At 51.3% G+C, this 21,297-nt stretch overlaps 11 protein-coding genes across 11 annotated transcripts; 7 read left to right on the forward strand and 4 right to left on the reverse strand.

The window, feature by feature from the left end:
- Positions 1-244: 244 nt before the first annotated feature.
- Positions 245-1,765, forward strand: N7477_003378 (uncharacterized protein; the record flags this gene model as incomplete). The annotated part of the gene is made up of 5 exons (XM_056965041.1): positions 245-359; positions 431-482; positions 539-1,261; positions 1,311-1,422; positions 1,496-1,765. 5 exons carry the CDS (start codon positions 245-247, stop codon positions 1,763-1,765), a joined length of 1,272 nt encoding a protein of 423 aa, XP_056824994.1.
- A 1,627-nt stretch (positions 1,766-3,392) lies between these two features.
- Positions 3,393-4,973, forward strand: N7477_003379 (uncharacterized protein; the record flags this gene model as incomplete). Its single annotated transcript, XM_056965042.1, has 2 exons — positions 3,393-4,261; positions 4,355-4,973. The coding sequence occupies 2 exons, from the start codon at positions 3,393-3,395 to the stop codon at positions 4,971-4,973; spliced, it is 1,488 nt and encodes a 495-aa protein (XP_056824995.1).
- Positions 4,974-5,577: 604 nt separating this feature from the next.
- Positions 5,578-6,745, forward strand: N7477_003380 (triose-phosphate isomerase TPI1; the record flags this gene model as incomplete). Its single annotated transcript, XM_056965043.1, has 6 exons — positions 5,578-5,615; positions 5,831-5,999; positions 6,084-6,158; positions 6,268-6,380; positions 6,447-6,661; positions 6,717-6,745. 6 exons carry the CDS (start codon positions 5,578-5,580, stop codon positions 6,743-6,745), a joined length of 639 nt encoding a protein of 212 aa, XP_056824996.1.
- A 278-nt stretch (positions 6,746-7,023) lies between these two features.
- N7477_003381 (mitochondrial distribution and morphology protein 10) lies at positions 7,024-8,537 on the reverse strand (the record flags this gene model as incomplete). Its single annotated transcript, XM_056965044.1, has 2 exons — positions 7,024-8,384; positions 8,441-8,537. The coding sequence occupies 2 exons, from the start codon at positions 8,535-8,537 to the stop codon at positions 7,024-7,026; spliced, it is 1,458 nt and encodes a 485-aa protein (XP_056824997.1).
- Positions 8,538-8,740: 203 nt separating this feature from the next.
- Positions 8,741-9,530, forward strand: N7477_003382 (ribosome assembly factor MRT4; the record flags this gene model as incomplete). Its single annotated transcript, XM_056965045.1, has 2 exons — positions 8,741-8,934; positions 8,987-9,530. 2 exons carry the CDS (start codon positions 8,741-8,743, stop codon positions 9,528-9,530), a joined length of 738 nt encoding a protein of 245 aa, XP_056824998.1.
- Positions 9,531-10,324: 794 nt separating this feature from the next.
- On the reverse strand, positions 10,325-11,995 carry N7477_003383 (U1 small nuclear ribonucleoprotein 70 kDa; the record flags this gene model as incomplete). Its single annotated transcript, XM_056965046.1, has 6 exons — positions 10,325-11,007; positions 11,106-11,199; positions 11,257-11,384; positions 11,469-11,749; positions 11,787-11,921; positions 11,973-11,995. 6 exons carry the CDS (start codon positions 11,993-11,995, stop codon positions 10,325-10,327), a joined length of 1,344 nt encoding a protein of 447 aa, XP_056824999.1.
- A 54-nt stretch (positions 11,996-12,049) lies between these two features.
- N7477_003384 (mitochondrial 54S ribosomal protein mL43) lies at positions 12,050-12,612 on the forward strand (the record flags this gene model as incomplete). The annotated part of the gene is made up of 3 exons (XM_056965047.1): positions 12,050-12,088; positions 12,178-12,260; positions 12,321-12,612. The coding sequence occupies 3 exons, from the start codon at positions 12,050-12,052 to the stop codon at positions 12,610-12,612; spliced, it is 414 nt and encodes a 137-aa protein (XP_056825000.1).
- A 552-nt stretch (positions 12,613-13,164) lies between these two features.
- On the reverse strand, positions 13,165-14,401 carry N7477_003385 (putative RING finger domain protein; the record flags this gene model as incomplete). Its single annotated transcript, XM_056965048.1, has 3 exons — positions 13,165-13,317; positions 13,372-14,205; positions 14,288-14,401. 3 exons carry the CDS (start codon positions 14,399-14,401, stop codon positions 13,165-13,167), a joined length of 1,101 nt encoding a protein of 366 aa, XP_056825001.1.
- A 360-nt stretch (positions 14,402-14,761) lies between these two features.
- N7477_003386 (pre-mRNA-processing factor 19 family protein) lies at positions 14,762-16,424 on the reverse strand (the record flags this gene model as incomplete). The annotated part of the gene is made up of 5 exons (XM_056965049.1): positions 14,762-15,225; positions 15,282-15,745; positions 15,802-16,243; positions 16,295-16,339; positions 16,412-16,424. The coding sequence occupies 5 exons, from the start codon at positions 16,422-16,424 to the stop codon at positions 14,762-14,764; spliced, it is 1,428 nt and encodes a 475-aa protein (XP_056825002.1).
- Positions 16,425-16,705: 281 nt separating this feature from the next.
- N7477_003387 (DUF4604 domain-containing protein) lies at positions 16,706-17,235 on the forward strand (the record flags this gene model as incomplete). The annotated part of the gene is made up of 2 exons (XM_056965050.1): positions 16,706-16,733; positions 16,784-17,235. 2 exons carry the CDS (start codon positions 16,706-16,708, stop codon positions 17,233-17,235), a joined length of 480 nt encoding a protein of 159 aa, XP_056825003.1.
- A 378-nt stretch (positions 17,236-17,613) lies between these two features.
- Positions 17,614-21,158, forward strand: N7477_003388 (GTPase RIA1; the record flags this gene model as incomplete). The annotated part of the gene is made up of 6 exons (XM_056965051.1): positions 17,614-17,676; positions 17,742-17,762; positions 17,837-18,777; positions 18,828-20,351; positions 20,406-20,725; positions 20,779-21,158. 6 exons carry the CDS (start codon positions 17,614-17,616, stop codon positions 21,156-21,158), a joined length of 3,249 nt encoding a protein of 1,082 aa, XP_056825004.1.
- Between the last annotated feature and the right edge of the window lie 139 nt (positions 21,159-21,297).

Below are 21,297 nucleotides of genomic sequence, written 5' to 3' on the forward strand. Positions count from 1 at the left end.
TGAACATCCATGACGTCAAACTGTATCTCCGTCTTGGGGACCACGGCCCGGAAAACTGATCAGCAGAACTTGGTAACAGACAGCTCTGATGCCAAGTTAACGCAGCATTTTGCATAAATACCAGTCCACTTCCTCCTTCACCTTAATTCTGAACATCATCCTCGATTTTCAGTATCATCCATTTGAGAACCTCTTCCAAGTCGCCCGAAGTCTCTTGATCTTCTCAATTGTAGTCGCAGCAAACATGTCCGACCCGAACAACCCTAACATCAAGCTGAGAACGACCCCCCAATGGTCGCTTTACCGGCGTGATGCATTCTGGAATTCCAACTTTGGCCAATACCCACTCTTCAATACTGGTAAGAATGATCCTGGTGGTTTCATTGATCATCAATTCCTAACGTGTTGCCCCTCGGCTTTTGTGGCTTAGATCCAGCCGAAATTGAGAAACTAGCGAAAGAAAAGCTGTCCCAGGGAGGGTGGTAAGTACTGCTTCGTTCTTAGCTACGCTGGAAGGGTCGTACTCATCTATCTCTAGGTATTATTCTTCGTGCAATGCAGGTGTTTCGTGGACCCATTTGGCAAATCGCCAGGCATTTTTCCGCCATCGCATCGTGCCGCGAACCCTGGTTGATACCAACATCCGGGACACGGCCACCGAGATCTTCGGCCACAAAGTCTCGGCACCTATTGGTTTTGCTCCCATTGGCATCAACCGTATCTATCATCCCACCGGTGAAATCTCGGTTGCCAAAGTTGCAGAAGAACTGAATCTGCCTTATTGCCTTTCCTCTGCTGGCAGCTACAGCATCGAGGATGTCGGAAAAGCTAACGCAGACGGCCCGCGTTTCTTCCAGCTGTATCAAAGTCATGATGACGAACAGGCAATTTCCATGATGCAGCGCGCCTGGGACTCCGGCTTTGATGCGTGTATGCTTACTACCGATACCTGGTCCCTTGGCTGGCGCCACAACGACGTCTTTACTGGTAACTATGCTTTCTACCATGATCATGGAGCGGGCGATATTGGTCTGCAAGACCCTGTCTTCCAGAGACGCCTAAAGGAAGCTGGTATTGATCCCAAGACCCACCCCAAAGAGGCGGGTGCGAAGTGGATCGATGAGAACATTTGGCACGGCCGTGCTCATACCTGGGAAAAGGTCCAGTGGACAATGGCCCAGTGGAAGAGAATCAGTGGTGGTCGACCATTCTGCCTGAAGGGTATTCAGAGCGTCGAATCTGCCAAGAAATGCGTTGAAATGTTTGTGTTTGTCCCCGCATCTTAACCAATGATATTGACCATACTTTAGGGGAATTGATGGCATTGTTGTGACAAACCATGCCGGTCGCCAGGTTGATGGCGCCATCGCCAGCCTTGACGCCCTGGAGAAGATAGTCGACGCCGTTGGAGACAAGATCTATGTATGTTCCTAGAGACCGAGTCCTTTGAATCGCGAGTCCCTTGCTTGAGACAATAACTAACAGCCGTTGGCAGATCATGTTTGATTCCGGCGTGCGCAGTGCTGCCGATGCATTCAAGGCGCTTGCGCTTGGAGCCAAATTCGTTTTCTTAGGTCGCCTTTGGGTATGGGCACTGAGCATTGCTGGTGAGCCTGGTGTGCGCCACGTGATGAAGAGCTTCCTCGCAGAATTTGATATTCTGATGGAAGAAGCTGGCTTCCAATCGATCGACCAGATCGATCGTTCGGCTATCGACAGTCTCCCAAACTCTTCCAATCTGATCGCTGATCCTAGCCGTATTTAGATGTTCAGGTTTTGAGCATGATCGACCGGTTGTGACTCGACTCGATACTTGTCACATATATGTGTCTTGGATAGATAGATTGAATGTCTTCGCTTGCAATCTATATTTACCGAGTAGACACAACATTCAATATGTCAAGGCGACCAGAAGCTTACAGCATTCAAACTCAATGTAGTATCCCTCGCTCAAGGACACTCAGGCTCCTAGGAGCGCGTGAGGTTTTGGAGAGTTTAGTTGATTGAAGGCTCACCGCGGTTGTGTGGCTCTGAGTCCTTCGCGGCTCACTCAGCGGTAGTTATAAGAGCACAAGACACTTCTCAGACATTGAAAAACAGAAGAAATGGTGTTCTATAGCTGAAGTATGGGTTTTGTGACATAGCCAGTAGCAAAGCGCGAGATAGGTCCTCAACAAGACTAGATAGAGGCAATCACTCTCGTCGCTGAAGTATCCCAGAATCCGTTTGAGAGACAGCGGTGCAAGTAATTTGAGTTGTATTCAGGATCACGTGGCATGTCTAAATGATTCCAGTCTTTGATGATGGGCCAGGACTAGATAGCAGAAGCAAAAAGGCTGCATGTGAACGGGGGCTAGCGTGATGCAGTTTCTTGATGAGGGCTTACAGTGCGCAGTCCGCTGATCTCTTTCAGCTCCAGCTCAGCGAATCAGGGCGGCCAGATTAATCTCAATTTTGCGGCCAGTGTGTTCGTGGAATGGTCACTGAGCAGGTAAAGCCGCTTATAGGCGTGCTCGGTTCACGCCGTGAGCCACATTGGGCGAGAAGTAAGCACTAAGACGGACACAAAAAGCCAAGTGTGGCTGGGCATTATTCGGGGACAGATGCACTTATGAGAGGCCCTAGTCTCCAAGGAAGTAAAGAATTTAAGAAAGAACAAACCTCCCCGCCGCGCTGGTCCACCAGTTCAAGATGGAAATATTGAAGCCCAGGTGAATACCAAGCAGCTGACAGATGTTGGCGGTCGCAGATGCGCTTTTGGCACGCCAATGATCGTGGCTGCGACGGTGTTGTACTGCAGGTGATCTTCGGAGTGTTGGCACAACCTGGCTTATAGCTGTAGCGGGAAAACACGAAAGACCTGAATGAAAGAACGGTCGCATGGTGAGGCTCATGAGGCACTTTGGGCGCCCAAGATTTGTAGAGGCGAGAAGCGGCTTTGGAGCCATGATCGGGCGCCCAGGGTCATGGAGCGGGACCCCGCAAATGAGGAGATGGAGGCATGACATGTCATGAAGCCATAGTTCTAGAATGGCATTTGAATAACAGAACTGTTTTCCATGGAAACCATTCCCGAGGCCCCGCTGAAAGGTTTCCTTTACCCGGGTGTGTCTGTGTCATGCAAGGAGCAAAAGTGAGGCTGAAGTGGAACACGAGATTCTGGTCTGTGGTTCCCCAAAGTGCGCTAGCGGAGGCATATCCCAGGAGATATTTCACCCGGGTTCCTCCAAATTTGGCGTCAACCCTTCACATTGTCATGTATAAATATATCTAGTGTAGTCAGAATCGAAGCAGATATCCCACAATACAAAATTGTCGCATCTTCGCTCCCTAGCACTCCAGGTGGGGCTATTTATGTGCAACCCTGTGGCTTCTTCACTTCTATTGGAACCATGACTACATTCAATCTGGACAAAACTGCAAATGACTGCCAAGAGAACCACTCGGGTTCCGTTCGGGCACAGCCATCACAAACCTCACCCCAGATTCGAGCCAACACTGTGCACTTTGACGACCAAAATGACACTTGCTCGACACGCACGCCGGTTCCCACACCCGAGCATGCTCCAAATACCACAGTATATGAAGGTTACAAGTTCTTTAAAGCTGATCCTATACCGGGCCAGAAGGCGACATGGACTCGGGTGGAGCGCACCAAGATGCATCTGGACCAAAGCGAGTTTTACAAGATGGTGCAGAAACGAGCAAACAAGGTTTCAGCAGCACGGCAGTATCAAAATCTATCTGACACTCGCCGTGCTCATGTAAATCAGCTAATACATGAGCAACGGCGGAGTGATCCCAATGTTGAGTGGAGTTGTGTCTATGCGAAGGAGCGCGACAGGCCCGCCAAGGCCCGCAACGCTCATCGCAATGATTATGAAACTGTCTCGATGGACATCATCCTCATGAAAAGGCCCATGAGGACGAAATCTTACCCTAGGACCCCTATGGGCGATTTGGTGGATCTTGGGATTCCACTTCGTTTAGATGGAGACGAGCTCCTAGAGACGCCCAGGCGCCTTGAATTAGTCTCACAGGAGCGACCCCTGGAGCTGTCCGGTCCTCAGTTCGTGCCCTCCAACATGTGGCAGCAGAAGGACCGGCCGGCATGCTCGGTGCCAAGTGTGATGCCGGGCCATGTTGCTCAAGAACCAATTCCTCATTCTGTGTCGGTCACTACTCCATTTACCAGGCTGGACCTGAGCCAGTCTTCGGCCCCTGAAACCTTTGGTGGAAATGCCAGATTTTTACATGAGAAGTGAGTAAATATTTATAGACCCCAAATCCGATTCTCGATTTGATTGAACTCTTTGCTGCCGTGGGAGCAAACCTGACGTTTACGGTCATATAGTGCATGCGATGGGCAAACCAATGTCGATAAGGATGGGGGCTGGTCATCTGAAGCTTCCAGTGGGGAGGATGATGACTTCATGATCTTTGATCAGTCTCAGTCCGATGCCAGCTCTGCGATTGAGCACACAGAGAACATGGATTGCGATTGTCCAGAGCCTCTAACTCCCCAAGAGACTACATACCAGTCCCGGTCTCGTAGCCCAGCTCATCGTGACGCCAATCATGGCTCTCACTACCGCAAGAAGTCGCGAGGTCGTCATATGGAGAGGAAGGAGAGATACTACGCTTGGAGGCATTATCACATTGACATGAAAGGTGTCAAGAACATTCTGCCTGTCATGCGTGCACGGGGCCCTCCAGCAGGAAATGCAGATCCCAAGCTTTGGGACAAAAGGTATCGGATTCAACGCATGGACGATGAAGAGGTGCGCAGTCGACTTATTGATTGCGAAGCAAGAATTGAACAATGGGAAAGGGCCTTTGAGCATCAAACACGACTGCTACAGCAGAATATTGAAGAATTACGCCAGTTGAAGCGGTCTCGATCTTTCTGGGACTTCGCTCAGGTGCCCACGCATTGTGGATGTGATTTCCCCAAGGATGGACATGATGAGTAGAGAGTATTGGTACTCTTTTCATCACTTTCGGTTTCATATTATTTGTGCTTTGAGAGCAGGTGAGGGGCTGTTTGTGGTTTCAACGACTTGAATGTATGTGGATGATCTATTATTAATATGTATTGAAGGGAGTTCTACGAGAAACAGCTTGAAAGTGTGTCTAGTGTGTCTATGTTGTCTTAAGCAAGTATTGAGCCATGGATGTTTGCCTCGCAAAGAAAAGATGCACCCGATGACTAGGGAATTCTCGGCCCGGCAACATTTGGAGCAACTTCAATAGCTAGGATCGCGATAGGACCTATACAACCTTATACGTGATTAGCTCACGAATATAATCTAGTATCTCATTTTAAAAAATCATTTCGCAGTCTTCTCACAGTGACTTCCCAGGCTTTATACGTTCACATGATAATTAACAACTTGGAAGGAAGCCAAGTATAAAACCGGTGGATCCGATTCGGTTATGTCATGGATGCCCGGTGAGGCGCCGATCGCCGGGATGTTGAATGCCCCTCCATTTCTCCTCGCAAACCCATCCTCTTCTCATATTCATCCCAACTCTCTCTATTTCCTCAAACCAAATACCCCAAAACAATCATTCATCATGCCTCGCCAATTCTTCGTCGGTGGTAACTTCAAGATGTATGTACCAGCTCACTCTAGCTACCCCGCGCTGAGAGCCCCTCCATCCTGCCCAAGCCAAATTAGCTGCCAGAACAACGCAATTGACCAGCAACACAGGAACGGTGTGCAGGAGAGCATCACCAACATCGTGAAGAACCTTAACTCCGCCCAGCTCGACTCTAACACCGAGGTCGTCATCTCTCCCCGACCATCTACCTCTCCCTCACCCGCAGCCTCGCCGACCCCAAGATTGGCGTCGCCGCCCAGAACGTCTATGACAAGCCCAACGGTGCTTTCACCGGTGAGATCTCCGTTGAGCAGCTCCGTGACAACAAGATCGATTGGGCTGTCATCGGCCACAGCGAGCGCCGTGTTATCCTGAAGGAGTCCGATGAGGTAGGTGTCCGCTGCCGCAAAACGGTCCCAGACCTTCGGCCTCTACTACACGCCCGCAATATTTGACCTGAAAGCTGACGACTCCTCTAGTTCATTGCCCGTAAGGCCAAGGCTGCCGTCGAGGGTGGCGTCTCTGTCATCTTCTGCATTGGTGAGACCCTGGAGGTACGTCATTCTATTCTGGTTTACCCGTTTTTTCTCGTGTCCCGGTGTGGGTCATCGGGATAGGCGTTGAGAAAGGTTCGCCCCGCTTACACCCGACTTTTTACCACAGGAGCGTGAGGCCAACAAGACCATTGAGGTCGTTACCCGCCAGCTCGATGCTGCCGCCAAGGAGCTGAGCAAGGAGCAGTGGGCCAAGGTTGTCATTGCCTACGAGCCCGTCTGGTAAGAGACATCCTTTTTTCCCCCCATCGCTTGCTATCCTTGAGCTTGTCACTAAGTATACTTCAGGGCCATCGGTACTGGCAAGGTCGCTACCACTGAGCAGGCCCAGGAGGTCCACGCCGCCATCCGCAAGTGGCTCGGCGAGGCCATCTCCGCCCAGGCCAAGGATGAGGTCCGCATCATCTACGGTGGCTCCGTCAGCGAGAAGAACTGCCGCGAGCTCGCCAAGCAGCCCGATGTTGACGGCTTCCTTGTTGGCGGTGCCAGCTTGAAGCCTGCCTGTAAGTTGATTAGGTCCAATCCTCGCTGGAGACATGATACTAACTCGGCTCGCAGTCGTCGACATCATCAACGCCCGCATGTAAGGTGTTTATTAGATAATTTGATACTCCGTGCCAACGAAAGGTTAGGCAAAGTAAATGTGAGCCTTCAATTGGTAGGCCAAGAGCTGAAAAGCTTCTTTGAACATGATATATATGTTGTCATGAGAATATATGTACACTGTGCGCGCCGCCAGTATTCCTGGATCTGCGGCGTATTAAAATTGATGTATGTGAAGTAAGCTTTGGACGAACCAACCCGCCAGGCGTAGTACACCCGTAAGAGACTTAAAGGAGATGCGTGGAATGATCAAAGACATCTCTCATGAAGAATACATCACTGAAACTCCAACCCCGCGCCAGTACGACGTACCTGGCCCGCCGCCTCCACTCTGCGATACTCCACCCCCCGAAGCAGCGGAGGATGTAATGGGTGATGAGAACGAGCCCGGTCCCAGCCCGACACCCGCACTGACAAGGAGCTCCTTGACTCGACCTTCCCACAACAGACGAACATTCCAGGACTGGTCGATGCGAAGCTTGATCACAGAGTCGCCCGCCTCGCTGTCGTCCGCATGAGACTTTACGGCGGAATCGGGTTGAACCGGGTCGGAGACGAGTGGAGAGGAGGGCGGGGATCCCGGAAGTGTGGCAGAGAAATCATGCAGGCGCATCTTGCGGCGTGCCCATTCAAGTTCGTCATCGCTGGAGGTAGTTTTCGAGTTTTTGCGCCAGAGCTCGCAGCCCGCGACCATTTCACTTTCCCAGCTATAGACATTGAAGCCGAAGCGGGAACTGAATGCGAGGTTTGGTGATGCGCGAAGAGAGTATGTCGTTGATAGAGAGCCAGTGATGGGCGTGAGAGTCAAAGTCAACGTGTAGGGAAAGGTAGAAATGGGCGTGGGGTGATTTGATGAAAATGATGTTGAAGGTACTTGGGTTGCTGCTGGAAGTGTGCTGAAACGCAACCCGGTGGACATGCCAATCAGCGAAGATATCGGGGAGTAGTATGCTTCTGCGCCGGCCGAAAGAAGCGACAATGCAGGCGGGGCGTTGGCAGGAGTATAACGAGGATTGGGGCCAAAGTTCCAGAGTCCGCGCCATCCGAAGAGCGCATTGTCGGTACTAAATAGATATTCATTGCAGTATTTTCCTGTATCATGGGATAGCTGGGCCAGCATGGAAGCCTGTGGCGCGGACTTCGACATCGGCGGTCCCTGGGTAGAACAAACTGCCAAAGCCAGTTGCATAGTCGGAGAAATCCTGCGTAGGAACAATGCATTCAGCGTGGTAGGTGTTGGCAGGTGTAAAGAGGCATGGAGGAGAGTAGCTTTAGGCTGCGCCGCCTCTGCGGTATTCTCTCCATCTTTGCTCTTGGGCAATCCTGGGCGCAAACCGCCTTTGATCCCAGGGATATTCATGCGATCCAGTATGGAATCCCAACCCCATGTCTCAACAGGAGCAGAAGGCGCTTGAACTTGCCGATATCCAGGAGAGATCTTTCGAAGGGGAATCAAGGCACTTCGACTGGGCGTGTTGTGAAAAGGCACGGTGCTGAAGAGATATGAGACTGATCCATCAAGCAGTCCGACTGTGCCGAGCGTGTAACTTGTTGCAAAATGCGGCGTAGAAAGCGAAGAGACCCGAACGCGCAATCGCTCCGGAGTCGAGAAGTCCAGAATCGCTGTATTCAATGCATTAGTTTAAGCCTACTGCGCATCCCTGAACGGTCTTACTTACATTGCGTAGTGGTCGTCAAGCATGAGTAGGAATTATCGCGGTTCCAGTTGGTGGCGTCCGCAAACGCCAGCTGGATGTAGTCCATGAAATCCAGCATTGTCCCGTCGAGACCGAGTCAACTGGCGAAGACAGTCCGGGCAACTTGAAGTCAACAGCAGCTGGTTGCCCCATCCGGGTTAGTGGGGGTCGGATAAGCCCGGCAGAACTGTTAATCCGGTTATCAGCGAAAAAAATGCCACACTCGGTCCCCGTCTCTATTAACCAAGTCTTGAACAACATAAATTCTCCAATCATTTCAAAATGCCTCGTTCAAAGCGTGCGCGCGTCGTCCACGAGTCCAAGACTGCCAAGAAGGACCACAAGGAGCAGACCCGCCGTCTGTACGCCAACATTCGGGAATGTCTCGAAGAATATGACCATATGTTTGTCTTTGCGGTGGACAACATGAGAAACACATATCTCAAGGATGTGCGCTCCGAATTCTCCGACAGCCGGTATGTGGATTTTGACTACCCGAATAAATGACATCAACTGACTCAAATGTAGTGTCTTCTTTGGTAAGACCAAGGTCATGGCTGTCGCTCTTGGCAACAGCCCCGAAAACGAAGCCGCTCCCAACATGCACAAGCTCACTCCCTACCTGACCGGTGCCGTCGGTCTCTTGTTCACCTCCCGCTCCGTTGAATCCGTTCTCGAGTACTTCGAGAACTTCCGGCCCCTGGATTTCGCCCGTGCCGGCACCAAGGCTACCCGCTCTTTCATGATCCCTAACGGTCTGGTTTGCTCTCAGGCCGGTGAGATCCCCGCTGAGCAGGATGAGCCCATCAGCCACACCATGGAGCCTGCTCTGCGTAAGCTGGGTGTTCCCACCCGTCTGGTCAAGGGCAAGGTTATGCTCGAGCTCACTGAGGGCCAGGAGGGTTACAAAGTCTGCCGTGAGGGCGAGACCCTCGACTCCCGACAAACCACCCTTATGAAAATGTTCGGTATTACCTCTGCCGAGTTCAAGGTTGATCTCAAGGCCCAATGGTCGCGGGCCACCGGAGAGATCAAGATCCTTGATCAGGGTCAGATGGAGGTTGATGCATAGATGCACATACATTCTGCCTTTATGTCCTTCGACTCACAGTCGACCTAAAAAGATTCCTATGGGCATTCTTATGGAGTTTGGGGCGGCGCTCTTCTTTTTTCATTTTCTCCAGATATATTGAAGATTATTCTTTTTACCCATTTTGTCCACTTCTGAAGACTTGGTGTCTTCCGATTGATGTCAATGATGATAGATACCAGATTGGATCAAAAGTCTACCTACTTGAAAAAACACTTCACTTCTAATGTAAATGGGCTCAATTCTCGACTACCTAGCAAGATGCCTGCTTTTAGTGAACGCACTGGCCCTTACCTGGTCTTACCTGAGAGTTATGTGACCTTGATTTCCATCGCCTGAACTCCTAAGCATATTTGAGAGACTAAGAATACATACTTACCCCCCAAAGCGAAAAAAAAAAAACGAAATCCCAATAGGACGAAGACATTGAAAGACATGAAAAGAAATGAAAGGGGGAGAAACCTTGCAAATCCTCGACAGAAAAGACGTGGGAAACAACACCATGCTGGACTACGGGCAATCGTGTGCACAGCCTCAGGCAGGCAGGTGTGTCGGAGAATTCCCACAAGACATCCTCAGGAGTACAAGCTGATATAAGATGCCTTCGGTAACACTTTCGATCGTGTGCGCCCTGCCATCTCGGATCCAATCTCCATATGCACAGTCTCTCGTCTTACCCCCTTACCCTTGAGAAGGGGACGCGCGAAAGACAAAGGGATACCCACCAGCAAAATGACGCTGAGAAGAGAGAAGGTGAGTATCCATGGGAAGAACATTTAGTATCGTCTGCGGGAGCGCGGGTCATCATAGCCAGCTTCATCCTCACGGCGTCGCTTATGACCAAAGTCCTCTCGGCCGCCATACCTATCACGGTCTCGATCGCCTCGGAAGCGGTCTCCTCCACGATCCCCTCCACGTTCATCGCGGCGGTCACGGTAGCGGTCGCCATCGCGGTCATCGCGGCGGTCTCCTCCTCGGTCGTCGCGGCGGTCGCGGTCCGCGTAGCTATCACGGGGGCGAACGGGCTCGCGATTGCTGCCGGTAACACCACGATCACCACCACGGTCGAATCGGTCTCCACCAAAACCTCCGCCTCTAAACCCACCACGGCCTCCACCCGGTCCAGAAGGTGCGTTCGGGGGTGCTTGTCCGCCAAAGCCGTTGCGTCCTCCCTGGAAGCCGATTCCTCCACGAGGTCCACCAAACCGATCGCCACGGCCTCCACGGCCTCGTCCACCGCCGAATCCTCCTCGCCATCCACCGCCAAAGCCACCAGGTCCAGAAGGGGCGTTAAACCCAGGGCCCATGGGGCGGGAGGGCATGGCCTTCGTGTATCCACGCCCACCGAGACCACCACCAAGACGGCGAGGCTTCCAGCCCTTGGTGGTACGGCCACGCTCAACATCAACCAAGACTCGTCGGTCCTTGATGCGAATTCCATCTGTTTCCTTGTAGGCGGCTGTTGACGTTGGTCACTGTGTTAGCAATCACTTTTCTTGTCAGGGATTCAATTCTGCATTGCAAGAGTCACAAGCAATCTTCAGCTGGTCTTGATACCTTTCATGTCTTTCTCACGCTCGTAAACAACGAATGCATAGCCTCGGTTGGGTTTTTTAGCTTTTTCAGATACCGTATCCTTAACGATGCGAATCTGAACAAGAAAACGTTAGTGGAGAAATACTTCAGGTCAGGATCAAGGGAATCGTACTCTTTCAATAGGACCAAAGCGACCAAATTCGCGTTCCAGGTCGGCCTCTTTGACTTCGTAGTTGAGTCTTGCTACGAAAAGAGTTTTGTACGGGTCGCCGCGAGCTTGCGGATCCTTTTCGGGGTCGACTGATTACAGGGTAAGCGCGTAAGCAAACTGATTTCGGAGTAGAAGAGAGATGGAGAAAAGGTCGGAGGCGGGGATGCACATACAATTCTTCAGACCTTCCTCAAGCTTCACACGCTGGGATTCTTGCTTCTCCAGCTTCTGGCGCCACTTGCGCTGAATCCAACACTCAGTCGCATTGTAAGGATGTTCTTCTTCGAAGGCTGGCTGTTCCTCCTTGGCGCGAGCGAGATAGGCGGCGACACCAGAGATTGTGCTTTTCTTGCAGTCTTCCGGAGCACGCGTGGTCGGAGCGAGGTAGCGAAGGGGAGGGCGAGGCTGGAAGAGCGCCAGCAATGGAGGAGGAAGTTTGTCCGTCATCGTGGCACTGGATAACGAGCCCAGACAGCTCAAAGGTGTCGAACACGGTTGGGTGAGTGCGATGTCCAATGAGTGGGACTCCAAAGGACGTAGCAAATGCGACCAGGTCGGTCCACGGGATGGGCTCATCTGCAGCCGCCGTAGACGCGACAAGCGAGTATTCACCGCTGAGGTCACCGCTTCGAAACGGCAGAGCAAGGAAGCCAGAACGCTGGATGCCACCGCCTTACATACCGCCCCAGTCACGTGACATTGGAAAATGGGAAACTTCGAGATGGGCAGAACACCGGTCAATCACGACTCAACGATGCCAGTGAAAGGAATCAGGACTGTGACCGCCGCCAGGGTATGTGCCCAGAGAATATCATACGAATGATGCATGCGATCAAAGATATCGATCGCCCTTGTTGAATCGATTGACTGACTCAAACACAGAATGGCGTCGGTGCCTTCATCCTCCAATGCAAGCGCCTTGATTTCCACTACTGCAACTTTGGCGGCAGCTCGCGCGGCATGCTGTGAGTGACCAGCAAAAAAGGGTCTTCTGACCATTGGTGCTAATTAGACAAAATCTGCAGCGCCTTCCTGACCCAGACCCTTCCGAAGTTCGCGAAAGAGAACCCGCAAATCGAGATTCGCGTTTCCCCACGACACCAGAAGCATCCCATGATCAAGGGCCAATACATCAATGGCAATGAGAAATCCATTTGTGTGCGCAACCTTGAGCCTGAAGACATTTTGAAGAAGGCTATGATCCTCAAGGATGCCAGCGGAGACAAGCTGAAGCGCACCAAGAAGCCTATTACCAGTTTGAACGAGAGTGTGCGTGGTATTTGGTCGCCATACCATGGAGATCTGCGTGGCGTTTAAAGAGATCTACATTGATAGATCTGGCGTTCTTGATGGGGATTTCCGGGTGGTGTCCATGTAAATTGATGGGCCACCGCCGTTGCATTCTACTGTATTATTGAAATGGTCCGATACTCTTTTCTTTGTTCATTTGCTTGCCTTGTTACTTTCAAAAGGCCAGTGGTGCTATGACTCGTACACCCGGCTATGCATCGCAAAGCCACGTTATTATATCAATCTAAATGGAATTCAACTCTACAATCTACCCCCCGACCCCTACTTAGGGGCAGTTTGAATTGACCAAGGCGTCGAAGAAATATGAAGTATGAAAGAGTCCTGGGGAAATCCTGGAAGATGTCTGGAAAATGTCTATGATACTGGGGAAGCTCGAATGGGATGCGAGAAGAGACTATTGAGATCCATCCCAAGTTCAAACATATATAGGGATAAAGTTGATATAACGCCTGCTGTGACCATGCCGCTTGGGTATCGAAGAAAAAAAAATTTGCAAGTGCCATCCAAAAAAAACACCGACATCATGCAAGTGAACACTGCTCAAGGTCCTGGGCAAAATCATAGGTAGAGGTGGACCATGGCCGTAGGTGCACTGACAGATTTTCCACAGCCGTCGACCTGGCATTTGGCAAAGGGCTTTGTTTTTTGAGGGGCTTGGGCCTTCCTTGCCTTTGACATGGACCTGTTTTCTGCACACTCGCCGCAATATACCTGTGAAATGTTAGCATGAGCACATCACGTCTCTGACACGAATAGGGGACTGACATGTCCACAAGGTTTCGAAACCCAGATCTCTTGCCGTTTTCCTTCTCCAGTGCCCAGCTCCCACTCGCAGTTAGGACAAACTGCAACGTCCTCTTCACCTAGGGTACGAGTAAATCCTTCGGGTGCTGGGCTTGGGGCTTTGTAAACCTGTCGTTGAGGTCTTGATTCTGGCGGAGTAGGAGGGCGCATTTCAAACGAAGAATGGCCATAGTCTAAGAACCCGGGGCCAAAGCCGTTAAGCGCAGATCCATCCCCAGAGAGAATCATATGGTCCGTTGGAAGTCGGTGGAGAGGTGGCCCTCTTCTTGAATGCAGTAGAGATACAGACGAGAGCATTCGCCTGTCTTCGGCATCTTGTCTAGTACGAAATCCGCGTGCGAGGGTGCTTGAGATCATCGCGACGGGATCCCATTGTCCTCGAGGCGGTTGCTGCGCTCGCGGTCTTGTTGTGGCCCGAACAAACTGAACCTCTGGGCTGCTAGAAGGCCCTTCACCAGGGTCATCATCCGGTTCTTCTTCAAGATCCACGACATCTGCCAGAATGTTCCTACCGAATCGCGGTGGTCTTGAGGTACTTAAAGTCCGGCTCTCTGAAGGGCGAACGTGTGTGCGTTGCGGTGGCGTCTCGGGTTCATTTGTTAAGTCAATCACATCTTCTTCCTGGGAGGATAGAGGGGCGGGTCGTCGAAAGTCGAAGCCATCACGGGGTGTTCTCATGGGTGGCAACCGCGCTGGACGTGAACCGGCAGCGTCGGGGGGCGGAGGATGAAAGTGACGGTGCCAGGATTCGTGGCTTCTATCACTAGATTCTTGTGACATCTGGCGAGACGTTCGCTAAGAACCAAAGGAAAATCGTTAGTATATGTTCATTCTGTGAACCGATGGGCCCCGCTTGCATGGGAAAGACCTAGCTCACCTTGGACCTGGCGCCCATAAATAGGACGCCGGGCTCATCACTCATAGCAGTGAGTCCAAGATAACTCTGAATATACGGCACACGGAGGTCGGGGATTTTATCACGCCACGACATGCGCCAGGGAAAGCTAGAGTCGAAGGCCAACATCATGACCGGTCCCGAGTACTAAGGCGGTCAGATTCTGCCCGAGGCGGTCAGCCTTGCTCGTGCGCAATTGAGGCGGTCAGCAAAGAAGCTAAGAGAGGAAGATAAAAGTAAGATGGGGTGTGCTCGGTTTTATTACCGAGAAATAGAAAGAAGAAATCTTAAAGAGATATGAGAAAGATCTAGAAGTGAAGATAAGAGTTTGTGACGCCTCGGGCTTCATAGAGATATCTGCAAATTTTGTTTGCATCAAGAGCTGTTGTGAACGCAATACAAACACCTTGGAAACTCAGATACCCAGCTCTAAAATTACATAATTGGCCCCAACGATCATGATTGCGCCAGAACTGTAACGACGCCTGCCTCGTTCAAGGAGACAATGCTCTGGGCTGCAGATCCGAATGCTACAGCAATAGCGGGGACTGCACTCCGCAATGGCTCGGACCACTGCTTCGCTGATTTGTTGAATTGCTGGACAGTAATTCCACTCGGACCACCAGTCAACAAGAACTGTCCGGTGTAGTCCCAGAAGATAGAGTTGACATAGCTTCCAGTGTCCAGCACCTTAGTCTCCTTCGCACTGCGCAGGTCCCAGATCGAGACGGTGGTGGACTGAGCAGCCACTGCCGCCAGGAAAGTGCCGTTTTCAGAGAAGTAAAGGCCCTTGACGGGACCAGACATCGCGAAATTAGCCGCGGCAGCTCCAGTCTTGATATCGAAAATCTTAATCTGTCCGTTGGCGGCACCGGCTGCCAGAAGGTTGCCATCGGGGTGAATATGCACAGACAACAGAGCTATGAATAATTGTCAGTACGACAGTAACCGGAACCTCACTACATGATACACTTACCAGAGTCGGTGAAAACCTGAGTAATTGCGGCGTTCGTGGATAGGTCGTAGAGCACGTAGCTCTTATCAACCCCGACGGAGGCAACAATATCACCTGTCGCATGAAGTGCAAGGGCTGTAACCTCCCCAGCGTGAGATGCAAAGCTTGCAATCTCGCTGCCATTTTCAAAGACTTTCACGGACCCAGTAGCCGAACCAACAACGGCCTTGTTACCAGCCCAGGTGGCATCAGTCACAGGACCATCTGTCTTCAAAGTCTGCACCACGGCTTTTTGGGTGAGTGAATAGACACCGACGACGCCATCAACACCGCCAACGAGAGCCAGCTCTCCTGCAGAGTTGACTGACAAGGCACGACCACCGGGGTAAAGAGCTTCGGAGGTCTCCAAGGGCTTGTATGTAGAGATAGATTCAGTAGTGGCCCATCCTTCGGGCACAGGGCGCTTGCGTCGGGTCTTTGAGAGACTATATGGAAGAGTCAGCCAAGAAGAAACCAAACTATATTGCCAAATCTTTCATACCTAGCATGTGTGTTATCAATTCTCTCCACAACCGCAGCAGGCAGACCTTCAGAATCCACCTGCATAGCTTCACCAGCACCAGCAGAGCGGCTGGCACCAACAGTGACCTTCGAAAGCGCATCGCGGGCCTCATCTCTCTCCTTAGTGACCCGTGCGATCACGCGCACGGCGGCATCGTGCTGGTACAGCGCCGCACTCAGCTCGCGCCGCGTCTGTGCCAGATTCTGTTGCAGAGTATATGTTTCCAGAGCAAGTGCATCCCACTCCTCCTGAAATACACTGAGGAGCGAGGGAATGGAGGTAAGAGTAGGAGGGCGAGGCCGAACAACGCGCTGGGAGTTGATATCGATCAGGTCTTCAGTGGTCATCGCTTCGCCGTTGACGGGATCTTTGCCGTTTTCGGCAATGTAAGCCTCAATGAGGCGCTTCTCGAAGACACTGCCTGTTCAATGTTAGAAAGGCGCTGCGCCAAAGGCGGCTGGGGGAGACCTACCGCTCTTGGGAGAGACGACAGGCACTTGAGGTGCCTCTCCTGAGACTGTGAAGTAAGAAGGTTAGCAAACAGATCTGCAAGCTGCGGTCGATATATCTCTGCAAATGAAGCACCTACTTGCGCAAAGCATGGCTGATTGGTGTGAATGAGGGAGGTGGATGGAGGAGACCAGACGCGCAGAGCGGCTCCTTGGACTTTTCGATGTGTCTTGTTTCGGTTTAGCGCGGCACTGTTCCCAGCGTCACATATTCACTTTCCACTTTCCACTCAACTTTACTTCAATCTGCCCTTTGGCAGTGACCGTTTGTTCTCTCAATGGCCAGCTCTTGACTCTAAACATTTATTCTTCGGGCAGATACAGCATGAACTTGACCTGGTCTAGCTAAAGCAGCTATCCTATTCCAGCGGACCATGTCGAAGAACCCCAAGCTCGCCTACGGTGCGCCACATATTTTGTTTCCTACCAGACTTTTCTCATTGAATATATAGATGCGAAGGAGCCTGCATTTCTCCAGAAGCTCAGGGGCCACTATGGAAACAACGACGGTCGCCTGGAGCGACCTGCTATGCGCCCTCGAAAAGCTAAGAATTCCGACGACGACGATGACGCGCCCGTCTACGTCGATGAAGAAAGCAACGAGGTGATCTCCAAAGAGGAATATCAGGCCTTAGTTGGAGGTACCGATAGCCAGACTCAAGAAGGGGGCTCCAAGGATCAGTCTGCAGAGGGAGACGACAAGGCATCGACGCTGAAAGAACCCTCGGCGAAGCAAAATAACCTTACCGAAGTCGGCGGACAGAAGAAGCGAAAGCAGGCTAAGGTTGTGGGCCAAGATACAATCGAGGAAGAAGCAAAGCCCGACTCTGAGGAAAGGCCCAAAGCTTCAGCTCGAAAGTCCAAGAAGGGCAAGAAGATCAAGCTTTCATTTGACAATGAATAAAGAATAGCCTAGATCTTTGACTTAAACATAGCCCCAAAAACACAAACGTTAGGGGTAGTGAGTTCTATTCGAGTATAGCATCGGACTTGATTCATAATGAGTCAATGCGATCATGAATGTGTACAGCGCTAGCACCGCGAATAAGAAGTATTAATTAGAAAATCAAAACAGCGAACTATTTAATTGTTTCAATCTGTAAAGATCAGCTCAATTAGCATTGATAACTCAGTGACGTAGTGTGAAGAGCGATATTATTGCGGAAGCGGTTTGTATCTCGCCCAATTTCTCAGCAATTTTTTTTCCGACCAGAGGCCGACTCTTCCACCACCACATCTATTCGCAACTTAGAAACCCGGGAAGTGGTCCACGCCTGTCAAAATGCCCGTGGTTAATGTAGACGATCTGGTTCGCCTGCAGCGGAAGCCAGAGGACATTCGGAATGTGAGTGCTGCCCCTCCATCCCACTTCCTATCTTCCTATCTGATCGCATATACTAACGGCGCTAGATCTGCATTCTCGCCCACGTCGTGAGTCTATACAAGTTACAAGCTTTGGAGTACTTACCCTATATATCTAACCATTTGAATCCCGTCCGATATAGGATCATGGCAAAACTTCCTTGACGGACAGTCTGATTGCCACAAATGGCATCATCTCGCCCAAGCTGGCGGGCAAGATCCGCTACTTGGACTCTCGCCCAGATGAGCAGCTCCGGGGTATCACCATGGAGTCCTCGGCCATCTCACTCTTTTTTTCGATGCTTCGACGCTCCAGTCCTGACGACGCTCCTGTGCCCAAGGAGTACCTGATCAACCTGATCGATTCGCCAGGTCATATTGACTTCAGCAGTGAAGTCTCGACGGCGTCTCGTCTCTGTGATGGTGCAGTTGTCCTGGTTGATGCAGTTGAAGGTGTCTGCAGCCAGACCGTGACTGTCTTGCGACAAACTTGGGTTGAGCAGCTGAAGCCGATCCTCGTTATCAATAAGATGGATCGGCTTATCACAGAACTCCAGATGAGCCCAAGCGAGGCTTTCGCTCATCTCAGCAGACTTCTTGAACAAATTAATGCCGTCATCGGTAGTTTCTACCAGGGTGAGCGTATGGAAGAGGATCTGCAGTGGCGTGAGCGCATGGAAGACCGGGCCAATGCCGCTGCCGCTGCCGGTAAGGACAAGTCCAAGAAGCATGTCGTGGACGATGAGGCGGCTAGCATCAGTGAAACTACCGAGTTCGAGGAGCGTGACGATGAGGACCTTTATTTCGCCCCTGAGAAGAATAATGTTATTTTCGCCAGCGCAGTGGACGGATGGGCTTTTACTATCAGGCAATTTGCTGCCATCTATGAGAAGAAACTTGGTATCAAGAGAACTGTTCTGGAGAAGGTTCTCTGGGGCGACTACTACTTGGATCCGAAGACCAAGCGTGTTCTGGGTCAGAAACATCTTAAGGGCCGTGCATTGAAACCCATGTTTGTGCAGCTTGTCCTTGACAGCATCTGGGCTGCATACGAAGCGACTACTGGTGGCGGTAAGGGCAAAGGGTAAGCTCCATTGACTTCCCTTGTGAGTATTGCAACTAATTCTTGGACAGTGACCCAGTTTTGCTGGAGAAGATCACCAAGTCACTCAACATCAACATTCCTCCTTATATTCTGCGTTCCCGCGATCCTAAGAACATCATGACTACCTTATTCTCTCAATGGCTGCCCCTATCAACCGCTGTCTTGGTATCTGTGATTGAATACCTCCCGAGCCCTTCGGCTGCACAAGCCACTCGACTGCCCGACATGATAAAAGACTCGCCCGGTGCAAACCACATTTCTGAAGAAGTCAAAGAGGCCATGATCAACTTTAAAACCGGACCTGAACAGCCCGTTGTTGCATACGTCAGTAAGATGGTTGCTATTCCCGAGAGTGAGCTGTCATCTAGCAAGAAGCGCAGCGGCGCTACCATGACCGCAGATGAAGCTCGAGAAATTGCTCGTCGCAAGCGCGAAGAGATTGCGAAGATGCAGGCGGAGGCTGGTGGAGGTCCAGGAAATGATGCCTTTGAGCGAATGACCTCTGCATTTGAGAACACCTTGATCACAGAGACAGAGGAGCCGGAAGAAGTGGAAGAAAAGGAGGACCCAGAACATCTGATTGGATTTGCCCGACTCTATTCGGGAACATTGAATGTTGGAGACTCGATCTATGTTCTGCCGCCGAAATTCTCGCCTGCGAACCCGCACGCGAGCCCAAAGCCAAAGAAGGTTACTGTGACTGATCTGTACCTGATGATGGGCAGGAGTCTTGAGCCTCTTCAGTCCGTGCCAGCTGGTGTTGTCTTTGGAATTGGCGGTCTGGCAGGCTACGTGCTCAAGACTGGTACGCTCTGCAGTCAGCTCGAAGGTAGTATCAACTTGGCTGGCGTCTCATTAAGCACCCCGCCCATTGTGCGTGTTGCTCTGGAACCAGTCAACCCGGCAGACCTGGGAAAGATGATTACAGGACTCCGTCTTCTTGAACAAAGTGACCCATGTGCCCTGTACGAGCAGCTTCCTAGCGGCGAGCATGTCATTCTCACTGCGGGTGAGTTGCACTTGGAGCGCTGCGTGAAGGATCTCCGTGAGAGATTTGCTCGATGTGAGATCCAGACTGGTGAGGCTATCGTGCCGTACCGTGAGACTATCGTCAATGCTCCGGAGATGGCACCGCCTAACAACCGCGAGTATGGTCGTGGAAGCGTTGTGTCTCTCTCCCCCTCAAAGCAGATGACCGTTCGCTTGCGTGTCGTTCCTCTCCCTGAAGCTGTGACAGATTTCCTCTCTAAGCAAGTCGGAACCATCAAACGTCTCCAGTCGGAGAAGCACACTGTAGCCGAGGCGACATCGGAGGAAGAAGTCACACAGCAAGTTGCATCGGTTGATGCCGAAGCTACAGGCGAGGCCCGTGAAGCCAACATTTTATCCCTGAAGGAATTCCACGACGAATTGAACAAGGTTTTCGAGGAGGACGTCACGGGTGATAAGGAACTTTTCAAGAACGTCGTCGACAAAATCATTGGCTTCGGACCTCGCAGAACCGGACCCAACATCTTGGTCGATGCCACAGCGGTCAACACCTGCGAGAAATTGTGAGTTACACTGAACCACGAGAAAACCATCATTCAAGCTAACAACTAGACCAGCTTACTCGACGACCCCAAACATTCCAACTCATCCGAAACCCACGATCAACAAGCCCTCCTAGTCCGCGATCTATGTGACAAAATTGCCTACGCCTTCCAACTAGCAACAGGCCAGGGTCCCCTGTGCCAAGAACCCATGCAAGGCATCGCCGTCTTCCTTGAAGACCTGACAGTTCACACCTCCTCCAACGACGAGCTCGATATGGGCCGCCTAACAGGCGACGCAATCCGACTCGTCCGCGAAGGAATCACCCAAGGTTTCCTAGACTGGAGTCCTCGCATCATGCTCGCAATGTACAGTTGCGAGATTCAAGCAACCAGTGAGTTCCCACCCTTCTATAGTAGTCGGGCCTTGAAACTAACCCCATCAAAGCCGAAGTCCTAGGCCGCGTCTACGGCGTGATTACCCGCCGTCGAGGCCGTATTCTCTCCGAGATCATGAAAGAAGGAACACCTTTCTTCACCATCTTGGCCCTTCTTCCCGTCGCGGAGTCGTTCGGATTCGCCGAGGAAATCCGTAAGCGGACATCTGGTGCAGCCCAGCCGCAGCTTATCTTTGCTGGCTTTGAGGCGCTGGATGAGGATCCGTTCTGGGTTCCTGCTACTGAGGAGGAGTTGGAGGATCTTGGTGAGCTTGCGGATCGTGAGAATGTGGCGAAGAGGTATATGGATGCAGTGCGCAGTCGGAAAGGTCTTGTCGTTCAAGGAAGGAAGTTGATTGACGCGGAGAAGCAGAAGACGTTGAAGAAGTAAGTTGGGAATTGGCTTTGAAATTCATTGTGAGGACATGATTTTAAAAATCGAAAATTCATTATGTTTATATTTGATTTTCTTGTACTGTATCATATAATCCATGTGGGTGGGGGTTTTGGATGTGACCCTCTTGAGATAA

This window comes from Penicillium maclennaniae, assembly GCF_028827695.1.
Source record: "Penicillium maclennaniae strain IBT 15551 chromosome Unknown utg000003l:1.0-5670915.0:1.0-5674809.0, whole genome shotgun sequence".
NCBI classification, from domain to species: domain Eukaryota; kingdom Fungi; phylum Ascomycota; class Eurotiomycetes; order Eurotiales; family Aspergillaceae; genus Penicillium; species Penicillium maclennaniae.